This window comes from Coenobita brevimanus, chromosome 33 (assembly GCF_032717465.1).
Source record: "Coenobita brevimanus isolate Jiangsu-jjx chromosome 33, ASM3271746v2, whole genome shotgun sequence".
NCBI classification, from domain to species: Eukaryota; Metazoa; Arthropoda; class Malacostraca; order Decapoda; family Coenobitidae; genus Coenobita; species Coenobita brevimanus.
In genome coordinates, this window is record NC_136986.1 from 43,443,766 (window position 1) to 43,468,706 (window position 24,941).

Here is a 24,941-nt window from a genome sequence, read left to right on the forward strand (position 1 = left end):
ATCTCCCATATTCATTTGTATTTCCTGGCTTTTTTTTTTTTTTTTTTTTTTCCCCCACAGCAATCATGAATTTCTGTCTTTTTTCCCTCTCCTTCCCTTCCCCTCCTCCCTTGTCTCTCTTGTTTCTTTTCCATATTTTTCTGTCGTATAGTCTTCTTTCTTTTCCCCCTGCCCCACCCCTCTCCAACATTCTCGATTTTTTTCAGTATTCTTCCTCTCCTCTCACTTCACCCCTCCTCTCCCTTCCACATTCAGCCGCCCTCCTGCCAGCTTGTTTCTCCTTCCCTCCTCTCCTCCCACGCTTGCTATTAATAGCTCATGTTGTTAGGAATTTGTGCAGGAGACTCAGGTCAGCTTGGGGATGGAGGGAATGGTGGAGAGATGGAGTGGATGGTGGAGGGATGGAGGGAATGGATGATGAGGGGAGGAATTGGTGGAGGGATGGAGAGTATGACAGCATGATGGAGAAAAGAATGGAAGTTGGAACGGAGATAAATGGAAATAAAATAAAGATTGTGGGTATGTAGGAATTGATAGAAGGATGCCGGTGTGGAGAGATATGGGGGATTTGAGATAATTTAAGAATATTAAGCCTTTTTTTAATGCTATAACTTGGCCTGAAACTACCTTTTTAATCTTCAGTGCAGAGGTGTAACAGGAGATAAGCACTAGAATGTGATGATAGTCACGAAGAAGTGCTAAGGAAACCATGTTGAATCAACTATGTATGTCTTTCTGCCACCATGCTGTGAAGTGTGTGCGTGTGTGTGTTTGAGAGAGGGGGAGGGGGAGGCTTCAGTGAAACCTACAGCCTCTCCATGAATGTTTAATCTGAGACCGTGTTAAAGCTCCCCCCCCCCTCTCTCTCTCTCTCTCTCTCTCTCTCTCAAATTGAAAATGGAAGAGCACTACCAAATTCACAGTTAACACTCTTAAGTAATTAAAGTACGTTATTGTTATTATTACACTAGTAGTAGTAGTAGTAATGGTATTAGTCATAGTAGTACTAATAACAATAACAGCAATAATAATAAGAATTATAATAATAATGCTCTTTCTCCCCTTACCATTTCATCACTGCGACTTTCTCTTCTTCTCCTGTCGTGTATTATCATCATTTTTCCTGTCATACAATCTTCATATAATCTCGTTATTGCTTGTAAAATTTTCTTGTCCTCCTCTTTCACTTTAATTTGTACTCTCTCTCTCTCTCTCTCTCTCTCTCTCTCTCTCAGCTTGTTTTTGGATTTTCTTCAACTATCCTTCCCATTTTGCTTCAGTCTCCTTTCCCCCCATCATTCCTTCTCTTCCACCATCCTCCAGTTCTTCTTCCCTTTTTCTTCCGTCCCTCTCTCTGCATCTCCTTTCCCTCAGCTCCATCTCGTTTTTCTCCTTCCTTCTCCTAGCCTTCATCTACATCTCACTTTTTTTTTTCCCCCCCGTCATCTCTTCTCATTATCTCTTCCCAACTCCTCACTCTCTCCTTCCATTCCATTTTTCGTCTCCCTTTTCTCCTTTCTATCTTTTTTTTTTTTTCACTTTCTCCCTCCATATTTCCTCCATCTCCATCCCTTTTCTTTTTCTCCTCTTCCATTTTCTCCTTTAATTGCTCTTCCTTAATCTCCATCTCACTTTCTAATTTCATCTTCCCTTCACCCTATCTCACCTTTTATCCTTTCATCTTTCCTTCATGTTGTCTCTTTTTTTTTCCTCCTTCCATCTCCTCCCTTTCATCTCACTTTTCCTCCTTCCATCTCCTCTCCTTCATCTCACTTTTCCTCCCTCCATCTCACTTTCTGTTAGGCCTTCTCACAGGAGTCAAGGGAGTGTGTGTGCCAGCATTCACTTCAGTTTCATCCAGACACCTAGACTCCCCTCATGAAATGCCCCCCCCCCCCTCTCTCTCTCTCTCTTTCTCTCTCTCAACACAAAGTCAAGGGGCCACCACCATAACCCGGAGAGAGGGGGAACTATCGACCTTACCGATTGGGAACTTAGGGCTGTTTTTACCCACCATATTTTCAGTCAGATGGTTTGCTACTAGGGGGAAGAGGGCCATGTCACTACTCCCTACCTTCTTTGTTTACAGGAATTAGAGAGAGAGCTATATTTAGGCAAGCAGTTGAGGTGTACCATTGATCTCTTTAGCCCGATGACGTCCTTTTTATATTTATTTCAATTTTTATTTTTTATTTATTTTTTTGCTCCTAATTATTTTATGTGCCTTTTAGACTAATCAGTAGACGATCTTTGTTGAGATTTATTTTATACTTCAATTTGTTCACTCATCTTCAGGCAGTAAGAATTGTGTGTGTGTGTGAGGGACAGGAAAGAGAAATGCGTCCTTGGCTTCATGGGGTTACTATACGCACGCTCATAAGTGCACCTATAGTATACCAGATGTTTGTGTAAAAAGTGCGTCGTTTTAGCGAGGGGCTTACAGAGATAGTGAATTTTCCTACCCTGCCACCAAAACAGCTCAGTCTCAGGAAGTCAGCTTGCAAAATGACGTGAAAAAATAAGCAATGCAGGAATAAATTATTAGACCTTGACGTAATTATGCAGGGAAAAAAGTAGTTTGGTGGCATTGGGTAAGAAGGAAAAAGTTTTTATATATTTTTTATGCCAGACATGGAAAACATCTGCCCAGGCTCTAAAAAGTACGAAAGAGAAACTATGTCTGTCTGTTTATTGTGTGTGTGTGTGTGTAAAATATTTGTGTATATGTTTGTCTGCGATTTCTTTTCTTTTCTTTTCTTTTTTTTTTCTTCCGCCAACCCATTTATCAGACTGCACTTGTGTTTAAGTTTTCGTCAGGTCGTCAGTCTATCATTTTGTCGATATTTTTTCCACGTAGAAGGGGGGGACCGCAAAACTTCACCCATGGCTGAAACAGGGCAACGTGGAGGAGCTGTTGGGAGGGAGTCTGACAAAGCTGACACATGTTGGAATACTCTACACAAATCCGGCTAGATCTGACCTGCTTCCCTCTCCCCTCCTTTCATCCCTTCTTCACTCTTGATCATTCCTTCCCTCCTCTCCCCCTTCTTCGATTTCTTCGTCCCTATCCCCCACCATCATTTCCATTCATCCCTCTTTCACTCGTTCATTCCTTCCCTCCTCACCCCCATTTTTCATTTCTCCCTTCATGTTCCCCTCCATCATTTCCGTTCATCTCCTCCCTCCATTCTTCCCATCTTTACATCTTTCCCACTTCCCCAACTTCCATCCTTCCCTGTCATCCTACTGTCATCCCATCCCTCTTTATCCTCGTCTTTTATCTCCATTCCTCCTTTTCTCCCTTCTTTCCCTCCACCATTCCCTCTCAGTCTTTCCATCTTTCCCTTCTCATCCTTCCATTCCTCCCTCTTCCCCTCCTCTCCCTCCGTCACCTATTTCATCTCTTCCTCATATCTCCCCCTCTCTCTTCCCTCTCCTTCCAGTCCTCCATCAGTCATTTCTCCTTCCTTGTTCTGCTTCTCCCTGTCCCCTTCCTACGATACTTTCCTCTCCCTCCTCCCCTCCCCTCTCTCTCTCTCCCACTCTTTAACTCAAATTATCACCTCCATATCCTTCCCTCCCTCTCCCTTCTGTCTTCCTTTCACATCCTTTCACTTCTTTCTTCGGTCATTATTCTTCTACTTTCACCTCTTCCTCATCTCGTCGTTTTATTGCTTCCCTCCCTCTGTTTCTACCCCTTCCCTTAACTCTGCTTTCCTGTCTTTGTTTCCTCTTCTCTCAGTCCTTCCCTCTCCTCTCTTCCCGTTCTCAACTTGCTTCGTCCTTTCTTCTTTTCTCTTCCCTCATTTCTCCATTATCCTCACAATTTTCTTTCCTCCCCTTTGCTTGATCTCTTTCCCCCCATTTTCTCTCTCTCTCTCTCTCTCTCTCTCTCTCTCTCTCTCTCTCTCTCAAAGAAAGCCCCAGTTTTCTTAATATATCACGTCTCAAATTAGAAGTTAGTTCAATAAAAACAGCAGATTTTTGTTTCTTGGTGTCCTAAAGCCGTGAATTATTGAAATCACTCATACACACACACACACACACACACACACACACACACACACATTTTTCTTTTTTAGAGTAAAGGAATATAACAAAACGAAGAGCGCTTACATAGAGGGCGCCTGCATTTAAGCCCTGTGTATTGCTGTCAGTGTTGTGGATGTTTGAGCATTGTGTGTGTGATGCGTCTGTATGGAGAAGCTTTTGTGTGTGGATATACGAGATAAAAGCACCAAAGCCCCTGTGTATTTTGTTTGTGTTTGTGTCAAATCCCCTTGTACACACACACACAATTTCCCCTTACTCTTTACTGTCTCATTCTCTACTCCGTTTCCCTCCATTCTTTCTCCATCTCACCTCCACTCTCTGCCACTTCATTTCGCCATCCTGAACACACATTCTCTCTCATCTTCACCATTCTTGGTTTTTCTCTCCCTCTCCTGCTTCCTTTCCACCCTTTCCTCTCACCCTGTTGTGTTCTCAACATCCCCCTATCTTTCCAGCTGCATTTTCCCTCCGTCTTTCATCCTTCCTCAGCTTCGTCCTCGCATTCCTTTTTCACCCTTCCTCTCTTGCCTTTCCTTTACCTATTTCGCCTGTTTTACCCCTTCCCTTATTCCTTTTTCTCTGTCCCTTCCTTCCTTCCTTCCCTCCCCTCCCATTCTCTACCTACCGGTACCCTTTTATTTCTGTCGCCTCTACACTTCCTCTCCACCCCGCTTATCTTCACACTTCCACTTCCTCGTCCCTTTTCTCTCTCTCCTTCCATCCCAATCATCCCCCTCCTTTTCCCCAACTCTGTCTCCTTTGTCACCTCTCTCCATCCCCTCCTAGTTTTCCCCACCTTTCCCCAAGCCTCCCAGACCATCCCTCTCCATATCCCCTTGCAACCCATCCCATCCCCCTCCCCATTTCCCCGAACCCTTTCTCCTTTCAGTCACCTTCCCCTCCCAGGCCTCTCTCCCCCACCCACCGTGTATTCATATGTAAATTCTTTTCCATAGTGGGAATAAGAAGTGTCAGACCCGCTCTCCTTCGCCACTAATTCTGTTGGCGCGTCCTTCTACAAGTGGCGAATTGGGTTAGGGTGTTTCCGCGTCATCCACTTCGCCCCGCTCCACGATTTATTGAAAGGCCAAAATACGCGCCTTGTTTTTTTTAATGGAGTGAAGAAGAAAGAGTGTATATTATGGTATTAACTATATTTTTTGTAGCGACGTTTTAACCCCTGCAACTTTTTTATTTTTTGAAGTGACGTTTTAACCCTGCGGCTTATTTCTTATTTACTTTTATTGAAGACGTCTCAACCTCTCTTCTATTACCTTTTTTTGTTTTTTTTTTTTTTTTTTTTTAAGCAGACGATTCTGTTCAGCTTTATTAACCCCCCTGGTAGTGAAGGAATTATTGAAGCCTATATATAGGCCTTCCAGATAGTAAAGTATCACCTGAATTGTATTGTAATATTTTTTTCCCAAACCACCAATATGTAGAAATATCGTGTAACAATCTTCAGAATGTGTAGAGCCAAATGGAAAAGTCCAGTCGCCTCTAGTGCCTCACATCACCGGAGTCAGATACTTGAATGACGTGCAGTGGACAAAGTTAAGTTTTACCAGGTGGATGAGGATGTGCACCTTTACCAACACCAGGTGGATGAGGATGTGCACCTTTACCAACACCAGGTGGATGAGGATGTGCACCTTTACCAACACCAGGTGGATGAGGATGTGCACCTTTACCAGCACTAGGTGGATGAGGATGTACACGTTTTTGTCACATACAATCGTTTCTGAATCCACATGTGATGGAGAGACAGGAAAGGCGAACAAACGTGCATTTGGCCGTTCAGTGTGCCACATCTGAACGAAACGAAGTCAGTGTGTGTTGGTTGTAGTTGTAGCCTCAGGTCCATCCAAAATATAAACCAAGTGAAGTACAGGTTGAAGTTGCCCTTCTGCAGTCCTGCCCTTTCTGAGGGATAGGGAGGGAGCTGAGGGACGTTTGTATAACCGAAGGCCACCTGGTTATATGTGTGCCACCACATGAAGGCATCCCTCTCCAGCACCGCATCAGTATGTACCAAAGGTTTGGTAGTTAGCACTCCCAACAGCCGTGGCATATCAGGTGGTGGTAACGTACAGTACAGGTTTCCCCCTTCATGAATTAATAGGGTTATCAATTTTTATACTTTTCAATTTAACTTATTAATTGCTATCTTTTTATCTTCAGTGGCAAGTTGTGGCAGTAGATTAACCTTAGAAAATGGGGTTACCTACAAAGAGGTGCTGTTGACAGGATGCTGGGCTGTAGTATTGTACGAGAAATTTACTGTACACTCAACCCTCGATTTCCCATACCCCTATTTCCCGGTTTTCGAATTTCCCAGATACAGTCTGAGGCCGGACAACATTATCAAATGCCGGACAAATGCCCGTACAAGCCGGGGATTCTCACAAAAGTCTGGCCATTATTCTCTCATATAAAACTATAAGCAGTCTGCTGCACAACACAGCATAATTTTAGCAAGGTTTTGACTCGATAAAGGCCATTTGTAACACACACCTATCTACCCGACACAGTCTTCCTCAGGAGTACCCTCTAAGGTTTAATAATATCCAGCTCAATCCTGTATCATCCTTGCACATGCTTGAGGTTTCATTCCCTCGGGACGTATCTTGGAAAAATCATATTGTATCTCTTGTAAAATCTGCTTCCAAGAGATTAGGTGTGCTAAGCCGACTCTGTACCTTCTTTACTCCTGCACAGTTGTTGACTTTGTATTATACGGGTTTTATTCGCCTCTGTTTAGAGTACAACTCTCGTGTGGGGAGGCTTCCCACATACAGCTCTTCTTAATAGGGAGTCAAAGGCTTTTCGTCTCATCAACTCTTCTCCTCTTACTGGTTCCCTTCAGCCTCTGTCTCTTTGCCGCACTGTTGCATCATTATCTCTTTTCTATCACTATTTCAATGGTCATTGCTCCTCTGGACTGTTTGCTTGCATCCCTCCACCACTACGACGAGTGCGTAGCACCCGTCTAGCAATAAATTCTCATCCCTTTTCTGTCCAGCTTTCTAATGCAAGAGTTAACCGTTAGTCCCAGTCCTTCATTTATGCAACAGGTCAACTCTGGAACTGTCTTCCTCTGTCTGTATTTTCTACTTCCTATGATCTCCAGTCTTTCATACGCAGTGTGTCCAGGCATCTCGATATGAACGGATCTTGAATTTGGCCCCTTTTTTTTTTTTTTTTTTTTTTTTTTTTTAAAGGAACGGTTTGCGGGCTTCTGGCCTTTGGTTGTTTCTTTCTTGCAAAAAAAAAAAAAAAAAAAAAAAAAAGGGTCATAGACCCGGTCACAGCCAGTCATAACTCCTCACAATTGCTATATTTTTCCCCATGTGTGTTTTAATTTTCTAAGGAGTTGTATGTGATGTGATCAAATGTACACACAAGTATCTTCCCAGAGTTTGAGCAATCCATAGCGGAAAAATTGAACCACCAGGAACACACACTATACTTTTTTTTTTTTTTAATCGAGGCGGAGATGCACTTGACAGGGTAAAGATTGGCTGAATGCAACATGTCCGAATACCTTACTAACACAAAATTCTCCCCCAGAAATGTCAGTTAATAAATACTAACAAGTAAAGAAATTATGAAGTAATGTTGCATTCAGCCAATCATCCCCAACCTGCCTCTATTTAAAAAAAAAAAAAAAAAGTATAGTAGAGAAGAGGTTTTCATTGTATTTTGCCAGTTATAAATTCTCTTGAGACAGAACTGTGAAGATAGTTGTTTCTTTGACTGTACACGGTGTCCATTAAGTTAAGCACAGACGTCCATGTTTTGCAGTGTTGAATTTACAGTAAGAGTGTTCTGTTTGGTATGGGTGGTCCCGGTTGAGTGGTAGGAAGTTAGGAGCTGCACAAGACTTACCAGATAGGGTCAGACCCTGTTAACTGAACCCATAAACAGTTCGTTCACTGAATTCAAAGCAGTAAACTCTAATTACACAATATTTTCACTCGCAGGATTCGAAGCAGTCCTCTAATCACCATTAACATTTCTTTCACGGTATTCAAAGTAATAAACACTACAGTATTTACATTCACTTCCAGAGCATTCATTTACAACTTGTTATGCGAGGTACTTAAGTATGTGAGGGAAGGGGTTGTAGCATGGGGTAAGGATAAAAAGATACCTGAAGGTGTGCACTTTGGGGAGGTGGAAGAGAGGAAGATGATGGTGATGGTTTACCGATGGTCCAGTAACCAGTAGTAAAGGGTAGTTGTATTAGTAGTAGTATTGCAGTAGTAGTAGTTCTGTAATGATGATAGCGATAATTCTGATGATGGTAGTGGTGTTCATGTTGACGCTGATGATGGTGATAAATGAGAATATAAATTGACTACATAATAATTTTGGTAATGATGATTATTTGGATGAATGTAAATAATGAACCACTTAACAATGATGATGGTAATGGCAGTGATGGTATTGATGTTGATGGTGATTAATGCAAATATGAATCCTCCAAAGTACCTATGTGTCTCCACCAGAATGCCCCTCTACCGACTACGCTATCCCACACCTGGAAACTGATGGGACAAGCGCAGTGTATCCCCCGCCCCTGCCCCACTCCAAGCCGCCCCACCACCCCCTCAACACGTTCCTTGGCAAGCCCACGCCCACGCCCGTTCCACCAGGCTCCCAGCAGCAACAGGAGAGCTTCTACGCTGCTACAGACTTAGTGCAGGTTAGTATATATATTGTTATTTTTGTTCTTGTTATCATTATTTGTTGTTGTTGTTGTTAATACCGATGGCGGTGCCAACCAGAAAGTATCAAAAGAGAGCGGAGGGGAAGAAACTAAAGGTCAGGTGAGAGAGTTAGATGTAAGGTTGGAATTTAAGTGAAGGTGAGGAATGGCAGATATGGAGGATACAAGGGAGGAATAAGAGAGAGGCAAAAGAGGACAAATGAGGAGATCAAAAGGAAGTGAGGGAAAGGAGAGATGCGAGAATGATACTGGCGTTGAGGCGAGGCGAGAGAGAAGGGGAGAGACTGGAGAGAAAATTAATGAGAAAGGGGTGTGGTGAGAGGTAAGTAGAGACAAAGAAGAAGGGATGATCAGCGGGAGAAGAGAAGACATGAGAAAGAAGGTAGAAAAAATAATGGAAGTGGAGGGAGAGGGGAAGAGGAGAGACGAAGGAAGAAGAGGGAGAACGGAAGACGACAAAGAAAGTAGAGGTAGAGAAGAGGCGATGATGAATGAGAGGGTGGGACAGGGGGAGGCGACGAAAAAGGAAATAGGAGAGAGAAGAGGTGATAAAGAAGGAAATAAGAGAGGGAAGAGATGATGAGGAAGGAAATAGGAGAGAGTTTATGATATGGGAAGGGTTGGGATGGGGGGAATGGACAGTCAGAGATAATATGGTGGTCAGCTGTGGTCTTGTACGAGCGGTCCAACCTCGCAGATTAACTCACTAAGGGAGGCTCAGTGGAGGGGAGGGGGAAACAGAAGGATTGGGGGGAGAGAGGAGAGAAAGGAAGGAAGAGGGGAGTGATGGTAGAGGAGAGAGAGGGAGGAGGATCACAAAGAAGGGAAGTGGGAGGAGGAAAAGTGAATAAAAAGGAAATGTCAAAGGAAGAGAATGGGAGGAAGGAGGGGGGGGATGAGAAAAGAAGAGGAATGATAAATGGAGAGAGGGAAGGAAGAAAGAAGGAATGTGAGAGATGATAATTGGAGAAACAACAGGAGGGTGAAGAGGGGAGAATTACGACCCGGGGATGAGTTGGAAAGGGTTGGTTGGAGAGAAGGAATATGGGAGGCTGAGGGAGGGGAGGGAATGATTGAGAAAGAGTGGGAAAAAATGGGAAGGGGAGCAAGGGAGGGAAATAATAATGCAGGACGATGGGCTGAGGAGAAAGAAAGTAAAGGAAGAGAAACCCTAATACCACACAGGTCTCAAAAAACATTTTTTCTCTCTCTCTCCCCCTCCCTCCCTCTCTCCCACCCACCAGCGTCTCACTTCTCATTCCTCTCCTGCATCGCTCCTCCTTCATCCCCACCTCACCACTTCCATCCTCTCCTCTTCCTACTCCATGCTCATCCTCTCCCTGTTTGCCTTTCTCATTACGTTTCCTCCCAATTCCTTCGTCTTTGCTTCTGTCCCTCTGCTATCATTCTCTCTCTTACTAAACCTTTCTCCCCTTCCCTTCACTTCTTCCTCATCGTTTACTCTCTTTCCCTCATTTTATCTCTCCCTCTCCCTTTTCTTTTGCATCTGTCCCACTCCTTTCCCTCCCTTCTTTTCCTTCATCCCTCTTTTCCTTTCTCATCCTTTTCCTCATTTCTCTCCCTTTCTCCCCCAGATCCCACTCTTCCCCCCATTACCCCCCCCTCTCTCTCTCATCTTTCAACTTTCCTCATCTCCCCCATCTTTCCCTCTCTCCCTCTTTCTCACCCTCTCCTTTGCCTCCCTCTGATCCCACTCGTTACAGCTAAGCGCCACCATTGTGAGTGCGAGGAGCGGTCAGACTGCTCAAAGCTGGAACTAAGACTCTTAATATCCCATCTTTTAGTCAAGGGGACACTACGCTCCTACTGCTTTCATGTGCAGATGAGAGAGAGGGAGATGGCAGCTGCAGCTTTTCGCCACAGTTGTCAAGGGTTTCGTTTCCAGTGTTTTGCTTTTTACATGAGTAACTACAGTTAGGCCGTGTGTGTTTGTGTGTAATTATATATGTATATAAACACACACACACGGGATAATACTAATGTAACGCATGCCTTCCACCCTGTCGAGCTATTCCTCGTGTTGTGGGGATGGCAGTCATTATCAGTATCTGCTGTGCATCATTTGTTCATTCCCTGCTCCTAATGCCACAGCCATAACCACATTAGCTGACTGAGCCATCACTGCAACACAGAAGGTATTGCTACATGGTTTCCTGTGGAGAGCTGTTTAAGGGCCACCTTGTAAATAAAATCACATGAACCTCAACCTGCCTGTCATTCTGCAGAGTGGCACTGGCAGTAGCAGCGGCAAACAGGGGCAGGGGTCAGGGTCGGGGGTTCAGGGACAGACGGCAGTGCCTCCACTGGAAGAGACACGGGCCAGGGAGATACCCCGCATGGCCATCACCCTCCTGCAGCAGCTAGGCGAGGGACAGTTTGGAGAGGTAAGCAAAAATTAAAAGAATTTTTAGTTAAATTATTATTGATGATCAACCCCAGTTTACCGTGCTATGCAGATCCATCAACCACAGGCAAGCAACTGCCCCTGCAGGGCTGTCCCATTCAGTGAACCAATGTTCTCTTGCGATGGACAGTGAAATGCGTGGAGGTTTTGTTCCTGGATGAATGCCACATTTGTGTCTTGCCATTTACTTAACAGAGGCACCATAGTGAGCTCCACATTACCCCGTGATCTGGTTATATGGGTAACCACCCAGTGTGGTAAATGATTTCTTGGGTGACAGGGAATCATTATAAATACTTGTCACTCAGTGTAGAGCCACCTGAAGTGGAAAGAATAATAATAAAAAGTAACAAAAAGGAAAGGGAAAAGCGGGAAGGCCAGACACAGAAGGAAATAGATTGATAAAGGTGAAGGAAGAAGTAGGTAGTACTACAGGTGAGTGGGTAATGGTTGTCACCACTTACTACTAGTAAGAATAAATGTATAATGAAACACACACACACACACCAGTCCAGATAGGCCTGAGCAAGATCCAGGATTCTGGGGGATTGATGTATTAAAAGAGTGCATGGACCATATCCCAGAGTGTGACGTTCAGCTGTTGTTATCTGACTCTTGTCGTGCATTATTAACATTCTTTTGTCTGCTGTACTTTCACACCAGTTTCTGACGGGAAAAAATCTTGATGATGATGAATAAATATAAGGTAAAAGAAGACTATAAACAAAAGGAAGAATTCTTTTCTCAGCTGTATCAAGTCCTGTATTTATAACAAGGGCATGGAGGGCTTTGTCTTTTGTAATCATTTTTTAAAGTCTGGGTGGGTTTGCATAGAAGAACGAAGTGCAGTAATTGTATATTTTATGATTACGTATGTGTTAATCCATGACTAGTTAAATCCCTTCCTAATACAGGTACATTTGGGTGAGGTTGAGGATGAGGAAGGCGAGAAGCAGATGGTGGCAGTGAAGACGCTCAGGATGGAGGCGTCACATTCTGTCAGGTAGGTAGGCTTTGCCAGGATATCAATGACTTAAGCCAGTAGTTTTGTTGGGTAAGGAGGCTTCCCAGTACTTCTTCATTATGTCTTTTTTTTTTCATCTGACAAAGATTAACTCATTTCAGCTCAGTTCATGGTCAAGTGTAGTCAGATGTGAGGAAAATTTTAACTAGTTGTTAAGGAAACTCATTCCTACCTCACAGCTGATGTTCATTGAATTTCATGGAACCACTACTTAGTATTCAAGTTGTGTGAGTGTCCCAGTTCCCTCAGATGGAACAAACCAAAAACAGCATAGTATTATTATTGATTTATATTCCATCCCCCTTTATAATTGTTGTTTTGTGTTATAGTTTGTACATATACAAGACGATATTTCAGTACCACATGGAACAGTGAACTAGTAAAGAAGAGGTGCTAGAAAGTCTGCTGAACTGACGAGAAAGTCTGCTGAACTGACGAGAATACAGACCCTGGACTTTTTACCTAGCTCAACCGCTTATGTGAAATTCCTCCATTGATTTTGTCTGCTGTATCCTCCTTCAGCTTAACCAGCTCTGCCATATTTCCCCCTACACCATCTCTCCATCTCATTACTCCTTTGAGTTGCTACTCCCCTCATGGATGTCCTATTTGCCATCTAAACGGGTTTTTCATCATTTCTTCTCACTAGTTTTAAGTCAGTGCAATCTCACCTCCCATACATACACAATGAGGCCAGAATATTGATTCCCAACCCTACTTGCAGTAAGCTCCTCGCCATAGTTAATACAGTATTTGTCTTTGTAGTAGGGGCACTTCAGGAGAGTACAGAATCTCCTTTTTTCATACTCTTCCTGCAAAATAAGTTTAGAATTAAAAAATAAATTGTCATTAATGACTGCATGTTATCTTTTCGGATAAAATGCTGACCTTGTGTTCCTTTTTGGCCATCAGTTGAGACAGGTAAACTGTTTCTTAACCCTTAACTAACCCCAGCTTTCCTGGTTCCTGCAGGTGTGACTTTGAGCGGGAGGTGGAAATCCTAGCAAGGCTGCGAGACCCCAACATTGTGCAGGTGGTGGGTGTGTGTTCCCGGGAGGAGCCACTGTGTATGCTGGTAGAGTACATGGAGCATGGTGACCTCAACCAGTACCTCCAGGCCCACATTGCGGAGACAGCCTCACCAAGGAACACCCATGCCAAGACGCTTAGGTCAGTATTGTGGTTGGTGAAAATTTTTCCATATATTTCACTTCAATTTCCTGCTTGCCTCTTGTGTCTGGTGCTGCAGAGGGATGCATTCCTCTTGTGGCACTTATTGTATGTAGTGGAGTAGTCCCACAGTCCCTTTAACCCGCGGCGTCCCGTCGACGTGAATTAACGTCCACACGTTTTGTCACTGCCAATCCCGTCGACGTACATAAATGCAAATCAATTGCAAGGTCCCTAATTTGCTCAATTTTCAATTTTTGCAAGTGATTTTTGGTACTTGTACACGGGACACCTTCCTCTACAAGATGCTAGGCAGGGACAATGCCTTACCCAGCATGACCTCCCCCCCCCCTCTGCATGCCACTGTCTTGGCAATACACCTGTTATCAGTGACCTGGCCAGTAAAGCCATGTCATCCCACGGTACGAATTCAGGGCCAGAGTGATTCCCCAATCGATGACAATGTGGAGGACAAACATTAGAGGAAGAAACAGTCAGAAATGATGATCAGGTAATGTGGCAAAAAAAATGTCAGGTATGGTGATGAGTTAGTGAGTGAAACAATGCTTATAATGCCTATATTACTGTTTGAAAACCAATATACTCTCGTACTACATATAAATTCGTACCAAGTAAATAATTAAATACCATTTATGAGTGGTGTGAAATAGTTACCCTCCCATAGAACTTGTTTTCTTTGGTGCCAGCCTGTTAGAAAACCCAGTAAGGTAAGGGGGTACTCCTACCTGGATCGAGTATTTTAAACCTCAGGTGAACGATTTCTCTATGAATTTTCGATGTTTCTCACCAAAAGCGTAGGTTTTAGCAAAAAAAAAAAAAAAAAAAAAAAAAAAAAAAAAAGGTCGGGATTGGGGGGAGTCAGTGGTGGAAAAGTGGTCGGGATGGGGCGGGTTAAACCAGCGTTTCCCAACCTGGGGGGGCGTGTGAGATTGCCAGGAGGGGCGTGGGGTAATCAAAGTTCAACATAGGGCTAGGCCATTCAAACGCATACAGGGTATTCCCAAAGATATATATAATTAACAAGCTTTGATAGGAAAACTTCACAACCGTCATTTTGAGCAACCACATGTAGTGTTGTCATCTAGCATCTTAAGCATCCATATGGAACAGATTAAAATATTGTTCTTTAGGTGACAGAGGGATGGGGGAAGCATCATGAATACTGTACTGACCGAAGGGGGACGCAGTGCTAAAAAGGTTGGGAACCCCTGCTTTAAACAAACATCCCTCAACTTTTCTGTGTCCCCTAAAAGAAGGATGTTGGACTGCAGAAGGGCAACTTCAGCCAACTCTTCCACTGTGTTTTTGGTCAGAGGAGCCTGTGGCCACTGCAAAAACAACTGTTGCTAATTCATCACAATTCACCGTTGATAAGAAACAAACGTTCATGAACAGCACATTTCTGGTTATAATGAAAGCCACCCAAAATGGTCCCTACAACTGTAATTTAAATACATGAAATTGTTTACATGGTGCCCATAAATGATGCCAGATTTCTGCAAGGTGCTTCAGACTACTGTCAGACTACCCACACAGTTTTGTCTTGGTTTCCATATTGACTTTCGTCAAGAATTTTCTGGGTTTGATGCTGGCACCTAGAACCCCGATAGAGGAGTTGGAGACACAGCGGTACCCACCTCCCCCCCCTTCCCCATTTGTTTTTGCTGATGTATGTCTGCTTTATCTACATACAGTAGGCTGTACCTACAGGAAGCTTATCAGTAGTCTAGTTGGGGGTCTCAGGGAATTTATAGTATGCAAGTTGGTTAACACATTAGCATTCTTACAGTAGAGTGGGGTAAAGGGGCCCACTTGCACAGTCTACCAGATAAACACTTAAGCTGCGTAAGAGGAGGTACAGGTCTGTGTGTGTGTGTACTTATATAGTTTATAGTATCTAATTTGTCTTTTCTCTGCAGCTATAGTTTATAGTATCTAATTTGTCTTTTCTCTGCAGCTATGGATGCCTTATTTACATGGCTACACAAATAGCCTCAGGCATGAAGTACCTGGAGTCATTGAACTTTGTGCATCGAGATCTCGCCACCAGGTCAGTGAATGATGTAGCTATAGCAAAACAATAATATAGGTATTTTGAAAACTGTATTTATGACATTTTTATTGGTATAATTCTACATTGAAAGCTAGTGCAGTACTGATACAGTACTATGTCAGTGCAGAATAAATCCATACTGTTATTGCCAAGTTTCATGCAGAACTCTCCTATAACTACAACTTTCTGAGACGGTTAAACATAACCTGAAATAGTAGTGTGATATGTTGGTCGCAGGAATAGTATTTCACTACATGATAATAGTACAAGATCATCAGTTGTAACAGGCACTGCCTCATCCATCTTATCCTTCAGAGTAATTTTACAACACTCATATACCTTGTGTATTTTATTTGATCTGTCCCCTGGTCATCCCCACCACACATATACAGTTTTCATTTTCCCTTTATGGGAAGCATGCTTAGGTCACCCACTCTGACTCTTTATGATACTTCAGGCTGTAGTTTAAACTTACCGTGTATCTTCTGCATCTCTCTAATTTACATACACTGTGTGAATGCACTCCCTCACCTACATACAGTATACGGTACATCTTACTTTATTCAAGAGAACACTTATTGTGTAGGTTCAGCAGTTAGCCTAAACTGCAATAATAATTTCCCCGTTGGCAGTGGTATTAATATGAAGCACACACTGTTAGCAACCAGGAAACCCGGATTTAGAGTCCAGATATGCCCACAAGATTGTTGAGCAAGATCATCTTTACCCAGGGCAGTTAACACCTGGAACTGAAATAGGGATGTGGATTGTGGAATTAATGGTTGTTATAGCCCTGGGTAAGATAGGTATTTAACAAAACACAATGTCTGCCTAACCTTGCTGCATTTGGTAGGCATTATATGTCTTGTGTTATATTTACAGTATATAATTTCCTCATAACATACATTTCTCATTCATTGCTACTTCACCCCTCACACAGAAACTGCCTGGTTGGAGCAGGGCATGTTATCAAGATCTCTGACTTTGGGATGAGCCGGAATATGTACTCAGGTGACTACTATCGCATTGAGGGCAAGGCTCTTCTTCCTATACGATGGATGGCATGGGAGTCCATCTTACTGGTGAGTTAGTTTTTCATTGATTCGTCATCTATACATGTGTTGTCCCTTGAGGAGCATAGGGTCCCGGGACTAGGCAAGTTGGTCCTGACATTTAAGATGAGAGTGACCAGCCTCACTCATCCCTGAGTGGCATTATGTGAAAAGTAAACCCCAACCAACCCTTGGATAAAAACCTGTTCAGGCTTAGTCCGATTGGAACCTTTTTGCCCACTAAACCACCAAGTACCATAATGTGGTTAAAGGTTACCACCCAGCATACTGTAGCTAGTCTCTTTCTCTGTAACCTTTTGGATCTGGTGATACTTTATAGGTTTATTCTTGCAATGTATGATGGACAGGGAGGCTTTCATGTGGTGACACTGATATAGCCAGACAGCTTAATTATGCTGATATTCCTCCACTTCTTCCCTGTCCCCTGGACAGGGAGTGACGAACTGCAGGAAAAGGGCATTGCAGTATGCCAGGTTCATATTGAGGTGAACTTACTGTACAGTCACAACAACATTTGACATCTAGACAGGTTTATGTAGCTTCAGTGAGACTTCATTTGGAAGGACACAATTCAGGAGTGAGGGGAGTGGAAGTGAGTTACTTAACATGTAGTCACATGGAAAATCCATTAGTTTTGTTGTGTTGATGTGGATGTGCTGGTGGGTAGTAGTAGTAGTTGTTCCCCAGGCAGTCTTTCCGAACAGCCCTGAGCCCCTTAGGAAGGCCATGGCTGAGACCGGGCTTTCGCACAGAGCTCTCAAAGAGTGTATGTTGTGTTGTTGGTGTAGGGGATTGTGTGCAATGCAGTCTTCCATAATGTGCTTAATAGTATGGGGTGCTGTGTTGCATCCTGGACAGGCATCAGCGACGGAGTCATCCAGCCTCTTCTGGTAGCTTAAGAGGGCTGGATGGTGCCCACATCTCAGCCTGCCCAGGTGGACCCTGTCCTCACAAAGGAGATAGTATTCAGAAGTGTGGATGTCAGGAGGCCATGCATGCAACTGTGTGTTGTCTTATAAGTGACTGAATGAAGCGGCAGGTGATCTGAGTGTGGATATGCTTCTGGAAGCTGGTCTGAGGTGGGCGAGGGGGAAGGCTTGACAGTATTTGTGTATGGTATCGTGTGCTGGGTGTTGTTTTGATGTTCCTTGGTGTGGGTGGATGTGCTGCCTTGTAATATGGTGGATGTTGTGGGTTTGTGGAGGCTGCAGCAAGAAACTGGGTGCCTCTCATGTCTAGGTGATCCTTGACTTTGAGGACTTTGGTTTCTTGATGTAGGTGGTCTATGGGTGTAGTAGCAGTGCAGCTTTGATTATTTTTAGGGCCTTGTTCTGTATGGTCTGTAGAGTGTTGTAGTGTGTTTTGGTGGGGTTTGGAGCCCAGGCAGGGCTTGCATAATTCATCACTGAACGTATGTATTGTTTGTATACTGTGGTGGTGGTTTCTTTGTTGTGTCCGAATGTTGTATGGGCAAGTGACCTCAAGGCACTGAGTCGTGGTGTTATTTTATTTTTAATGTTTGTGTTGTGTTTAAATGACATTGATGTATTGTATGTAACATTACACCAAGGATTTTTGTGTGTGTGTGTGTGTGTGTGGTAGGGGAGTGTTGTTTGTGCTGAGTTGTGGGCTGTGACTGTGTTCTGCTGTCCAGTTTGTGAGAAGGGTCACTGTAGATTTGGCTGGGGTTATTTTGAGCCTGTTTGTGGTGAACCATTCGAGTAGTGTGTTGAAGTAAGGTTGGAGGATGTGCGCAGCTGTGTTTGCGTTTTGTTGTGTACATGTAAGTGTTATATCATCTGCATAGGAAGCTATGTGTATCTGTGGGGTGTGGGTATGTCGTGCATGTATAGGTTAAAGAGTGTAGGGGACAAAACAGATCCTTGGGGGACACTGTTTGTGAAGTTTCTGATGTTAGAAGACTGACTGGCAAATGTTACTTGTGCACATCTTCCCGCTAAGTAGTTTGCCAGCCATCTTTTTGTGTTATTGTGCATGTTTGTGTTGAGTATTTTGTTCGTGAGGTTGTGGCGGGGGAGGGCATCAAAAGCTTTGCTGAGTGTTCTGTGTGGTGGCCTAGCTGAATTCATGCCATCGAAAACTCTGTGTAAGATCTGTAAGAAGGGTGTTTGTGGAGTGCAGTGGCCTAAAGCCATGTGATTGGGCTAGGTGAATGTGAGGTGTGACTAGTTGTAGTACCAGTCGTTCAGTGACTTTAGAGGGGGTGCAGAGGAGTGTGATGGGGCGGTGTGAGGAGGGTAATGTGGGGTCTTTGTTGGGTTTAGGGATTTAGGGATAGTGATGATGATGCCATGCTTCCAGATGTTGTGTGAGTAGCTGTAGTTTGATATGTTGGTGAGTGCTTGTATGCCTTGTGGTCCAAGGTGTTTAACCCCTAAACTGCAGGGTTGTTTTGGCGCTCCTTGCGTGTCCCGCGGCGATATTCGCGCTCCGACAGACTTTGTAAAAATATTTGCCAAAAATCAGTTATTAGTCCTAGAATATTATAATCACATTTGCATATGGCACATACCTTTAGCTTTCTCCTGGGATGTTTGTTGAGCCTTCGTCGAATACTGTAGGACTTGTGGAGACTTATGAAGTTGGGTAACGAAGTCTCCACTTTACTTTTCCCGACACCCCGTAATATGATTACCACAGCCTGATATTATCATTAAAAACACTATTCTATGATTTTTCAAATAATTTGAAATCCATACTAAAAAAAAAAAAAAAAAAAAAAATGAAAGCAATGAAAATTACAAGCGCGTACCAGCTTCCCACTTGCACTCGTTCGCCGCTGGTGTTCTGTCATTTATTATTCATAAAAACACACTTTATATTTCTATTACTATATAACAGTTATATCTGCAGTCTTTATCCATAAGTTTCCTTCAGTAATAGTAGTTTATTGTCACTGTAGGCATTCAGTTTCTCTCGGTAAAATACGTAGGATTCACTTTCTCGTCCTGTATACTAGCGTTGAGAGCGAATGTCACTTTCACTTTCATAACTCATAGTATTCATACATGCTAGAGTGAAACTTTTACTTTCATTACTCCTAGTATATATACTTGTATTCTTATATTACTACTCATTTACATTTCTATTTACATTCTCTATTTTATTTACACTGTGTTATGCACTGTCACTTGCAGTAACTTTTAAAACTATTTTCTACTGTTCACTTATATTTACATTCATTGCTTTCACTTGCTGTTTACACATTATTTACATTTTCACCTGCACTGTTTTAGTCACCAGAAAGATCGTAGTCACTATCCATCATTTTCATTAATAAATTAGCCAGTTCATGTTCCACAGTAGTCACTTAGCCCTTTACCCCTTTCCACACGAGGTTTAGTAGGGGTAGAGGTTGGGCCCTTTGCATGGGGCTAAAAAGCGGCGGAATTGGACAGGCGCGAATCCGACGTGGTTTCGCCTTGAAAGACGACAGTAGACTTAATGCTGTGGTGGCCTGGGGGCAGTGAAAGGCTGCCAGTGTCAGCGCGGTGACAGCTGCTAATATATACACTATGAAATGATTGGCAGGAAATCTAGACAATACATAATTAGGTAGTTCCAGGTGAATATAAATATCACTTCGGCTTCTCCATTCCTTTCTTATATATATTTTTATTATGAGAATAGATTATACGGCATATTTCAAGGGGAAATAAACAGGGAAAATTAGCGAACAAGTTCACATGAGGTGTTGTCAGGTGATACTTAGCCAATTCCAGGTGTATGGCACTATCACTTACCTTATTTCTTTTTTGTATATATTATTTTGTATAAGAATAGGGCATAGGGCTTATTTCAATGGATGAAATCAGTGGAAAATTCCGGGGAAGATTTACTTAGTGCAGCGCGGCCGGGCAGGCGAGAGGAGAGGGTAATGGAGGGGAGGTAGGGAGGGGAGTCAAGAACGGGGAGAAAAGGCTAAATTGTCAACAATGGATGGGAATACAGATGAGATTAGGAGTGCTGACTAGTGTTGGACATTGACAGTACTGATAGATGATACAAGCCACCACTTGAAAGCCCGGGCGAATTCAAAATAACACAGAATCACAAAAGTGACGCCCTGCGGCCCTTGCTCCCAAGCGTCATGAAAGTGACGCCCCGCGGTTAAGGGGTAAAGGTGAATAATTGCTTTTGTTGTCTGGTCCACAGGCGGAATAGTGCTTAAGGTTGTTAATGATGTGCTTCGTCTGGTTGTAAGTGAAAGGTGCATAGTCTGGATCTTTGGGGAACTGTCTCTTATGTCAAATGATACGTCGGTCTTCGGGATGGGGGTTTAGATGGCTGACTTGTGAAAAGTGATTGATGAGAGTGTTTGCTTGTTGTTTGAGGGTATGGTGTGTTGTTGTTGTTGTTGTTGTAATGGCAGTGTGTGTTTGTTTGGTGTTGCTGTTGGAAAGTGTGATGCTGTTTAGTGTTTTGTACAGTTTGCTGATGTTTGTTTTGTGGTCAGATTTTTGGAGGTAATTTTTCCAGTTTAGTGTTTGCTGTTCTGATATATTGTTTTTTTGAGTGTTGAGTTCTTGTATTTGTTGTACGCTGTCGTGTGTATGGGGTGTTGGGGAGTGTCGCAGTGTGTCCCGTTGTCTGATGAGGCCTTGAATTTCTGGTGTAAAGTTGGGGTTGTGTCTCTTTCTGTTGCCTCTAGGGATGTGTCTTTTGACTGCATTTTGTATAATTGTATTGAAATTGTGCACAGCGGTGTTGATGTTTGTGATGGGTGTACTGTTTAGTGTTTCGAAATGTTGTTCTGTTTCACTTACAAAAGCCTCCCAGTTGGCTCTCTTATAATTAGTGTATGTGTGTTTGTGGCCAGCTGGGGTGATTCTGGTTTTGGTAGTGATGATGACTGGGAGGTGATCAGAACCTAGGGTTTTGACCACTCTCCAGGATGTAGTGGTGGCGAGGTTTGGGGAGCAGAAGGTGATGTGTGGTGATGATGGGAGGAAGAGGGCTTGGTGTGGGATATGGGTATGTTGGTCTAGGTAGTTCAGTATGAAAAGATGATCTGTCTGGGATTGAAGTACCAGCCCTCTGTCTGTGTCAGGGTTGTTGACATGCAAGGCAGACGACTTGGCGTTGAAATCACCACCCAGGATGATGTTGGGTATGTTAGTGATGTGGTGTATCTGTGGAGAGTAATTGTGTGGTACTGTGGGGGACGATTGGGGGGGAATGTATGTGTTAGCGATTGTTATGTGTGATTTGTTACCGGTGCATATTTTAATTGATTGTATTTCTATTGTGGTATCATGTGGGGGGAGAAGTGACTTTTTGTGTGTACTGGTATCTGTAAAGTTGATGGATTTGTGTACCAGGGTGATGAGTCCACCACCACCACCGTCGACCCGGTCTTGTCGAATGGTGGTGAAGTAATGAAGTGTCATTGTTTTTTGTGCTCTGTGTAGTTTTGTTTCTTGTAAGATGGCAATGTGTATGTTCTGTTGTTTGATGAATTGTGTGAGTTCTTGTTTTTTGGTGTTTATGCCTTCTGTGTTCAACTGAAGGATGTTTATGTTGTGTGTGCGATGTGTGTTGGCTGCTGCAGCATGAGGGGGAGGTGGTGTGGGTAGAGGGGAAGGGGTAGGAGGAGGTTGTGATGGAGGTAAGGGTTGAGGTGGATTAGGATGGGTTGGAATGGGAGAAGTTGGGGAATTGGATGGTGTGGGAAGGATCGGTGGGTTAGGCTGTGGAGGTGTGAAGGAAGTAGAAGTAGGATTGATGGGGGTATTAGTGGGTGGGGGGAAGGAGCATAAGGAGCAGGTCCAGGTGTTTGTGTAATGTTTTCTGGATGCAAGTGTTGTGCAGGTGTAGTGGGTCCAGTTCTTGCAGGAATTGCACTGAACTCACCCCTTTGTCTGTTGGCACGACGTGATAGGTTTTGAGCATGTTGGACATATGTATTTGTTGGTAGGTCCTGGATTGCTCTTGATGTCCCCGGCTAGAAGTCGTCGAGAAATGACAGACGGGGAGTCATTTCTCGGTGTAGAAAAAACGGTGTTGTTGTGTGTGTGGTGTTCGGAGATGTGGTACTTGCCTGGGTGACCGAAGCCACTCCCAGGTACTTGGGGCCCCGTGAGGGGCCGGGGGGGGTTGCGGTGGTTTGGCCCCCAAGCTGTCCTCCTCTTCTCTTCGACAGCCTCTATGGGGGGTAGACCCACGACGAAGATGCCACTGCACCAGGTGCTGATGGGTGATAGGAATACCCTGAAATTATTTAGCATTTGTGAAGAGAATGGAAAGTAAGAGTTTGGAGAGAGTGTGAATTAGGAGTGAGGGGGTGGTGTCGATCCAGGATGAAGTGGAGAGGTATATAAATGAGGGTAGTGTGAGTTGGAGGAAGGGCAGCTTGATGGCATAGAGTCATTTTCAGCATCACTTCTGGGATTATGGCATCTGTATGTGGATTGATAGATACCTTTTGTAGTGAAGAGGTTAATGAAGACTGTATCTAACCCCCTTCAGTTCAAATGTATCCTTAGCTGAATAAAATTAGTTGAAGGTAGCAAGAAGAACTAAAGACAATTACATGCTTGGAGTGTGATAAGGTACACTCAACCCCCTGCTATCGCGCGTTCAGCTGTCACGCACACATCAAATGCACAACCATACATGCTATCACGCACCCCAAGACCACTATCACGCGTCGAGTTTGAAGACAGGCTAAGTGAAAATTATTCACACGGCACTTCATACGAGGTTTGCAGAGGATACGATGGTTAATCAGAACAGTAATGTGGCAAAATTCCCTATTATAGCACGGGCATTTGGAATGCATCTGAACGGATTCCTGCCAAGGACACGACGGGCAAAACAGTGACCAAAACCCATTCGGCTCAAAAGACTATATCGTACTACAGCATTGAAATTTAGCCTAACACTGAATACATATTAATATTGTATTTTAGAATAAATATCAATCGTTTTGAAACCCTTTTAAAGAGTTAATATTTCTTATGCCGAAAAAACTGTGATGTCGATAAAGTAATCATGTGTTTACAACTGGATGGGGCTCTGACGACAGTGTGAGGAACATGTGTGATAGCGTCCAAGTTTTGTTCCACTTAAATGTTCCTCAGCCATTCCTGATATAAGGTGCCATGTGATACCCCCTTTAGCTGTGGACACTAAAGAAATGGAGACAGCCAAAGAGATCTGGCGGCAACTAAGCCACTCCCAAGCCTCGGAACCCATCAAACCACCCAAGCCGTAATCCTTATAAAAGTTTGATGGCCTTTTATGTTGTTTATTTATTCATTATACTGTTATTATTAATATAATAAAGCTTTATTTCATGTTAGAGGAGAGATTGGCAGGAAATCATAGGCATAAAGTGGTTAAAAGTTAGAGAAATGGGTCACCGAAAAAACAATTAGAAATTTTCCCATTGATTGTTCAGTGCAGCTATCGCGTATTCAGCTATCACGCGCGTTTCCTGTAACCAATTAGGCATGATAGCAGGGGGTTGAGTGTATTCAGTTTTATTATAACACTGATACTGGCAAAAGATAATCAAAGGTTTTTGGAATGTTGTCTAGAAGGAAGTATACACTAAGATGGTAATAATTTATAAACTATTTGTTGTATATTACATTGATTTGGGATTACATGCAGTATGATTGAAGTTAGTTTTGTATACAGTACATTGCTTAAGTGTTCTTTTTTCTTGGACCTTACCTCACTCCATAATTGAGTGTGAAGAAGAGGTCAGGATAATGATGATGGACCAATTAAGACAGCAGTGCTCAATAATTATGAATCATTTTCTCAGGGGAAGTTCACAACAAAAAGTGACGTGTGGTCGTTTGCGGTCACGCTGTGGGAAATACTGACCATGGCCCGAGAGCAACCATACGAGGACCTTACTGATGAACAAGTCATTGAGAACGTCTCCCTTATCTACCATAATGAGGCCAGGAAGGTAAGTTGTGCAGTAGGGGAAACAGGGCTGTGGGAGAGGTTAGAAAACAAGGAAGGGAATAATAGCTATATTTGTCATAGGCTTTCAGACATAATATTACATAGTGTTGGAGAGTATCTTCATAGTAATTATAACTGTTAGTTGTGATAATGACTCAAGAATTTAAATATGGTGAGGTGCATAATGTGTGCCGCACCACTTAACAATATATTGAAAGATAGGTTATTTGGTTAATGGAGGCAATAGTCATTTGATATTCCATTATGTCTTAACTATGTCTGAAGGTTATTTTCATACTCCATTGCTTAGTAAGGATATTTTTCCTCTTTGGTGACAGTAATCTTGGTGCCTTGGAGGAAGGTTGGTAATTACCACTATTTATATCAGTAAATGGCTCAGTCTGAGGTGGAGACTACCAATATGTCAGTTTAGCATAAAAGAATGT

General features: G+C 43.2%; 1 protein-coding gene across 1 annotated transcript in view; it reads left to right on the forward strand.

The window, feature by feature from the left end:
• Positions 1–24,941, forward strand: part of Ddr (discoidin domain-containing receptor 2) — a 199,765-nt gene that overhangs the window by 133,617 nt on the left and 41,207 nt on the right. The window contains exons 12-18 of the mRNA XM_080269408.1: positions 8,565–8,776; positions 11,032–11,190; positions 12,125–12,213; positions 13,207–13,404; positions 15,383–15,475; positions 16,419–16,560; positions 24,347–24,496. Of these exons, the coding sequence (XP_080125534.1) occupies positions 8,565–8,776; positions 11,032–11,190; positions 12,125–12,213; positions 13,207–13,404; positions 15,383–15,475; positions 16,419–16,560; positions 24,347–24,496 (1,043 nt within the window). The remainder of the gene's footprint in view (positions 1–8,564; positions 8,777–11,031; positions 11,191–12,124; positions 12,214–13,206; positions 13,405–15,382; positions 15,476–16,418; positions 16,561–24,346; positions 24,497–24,941) is intronic.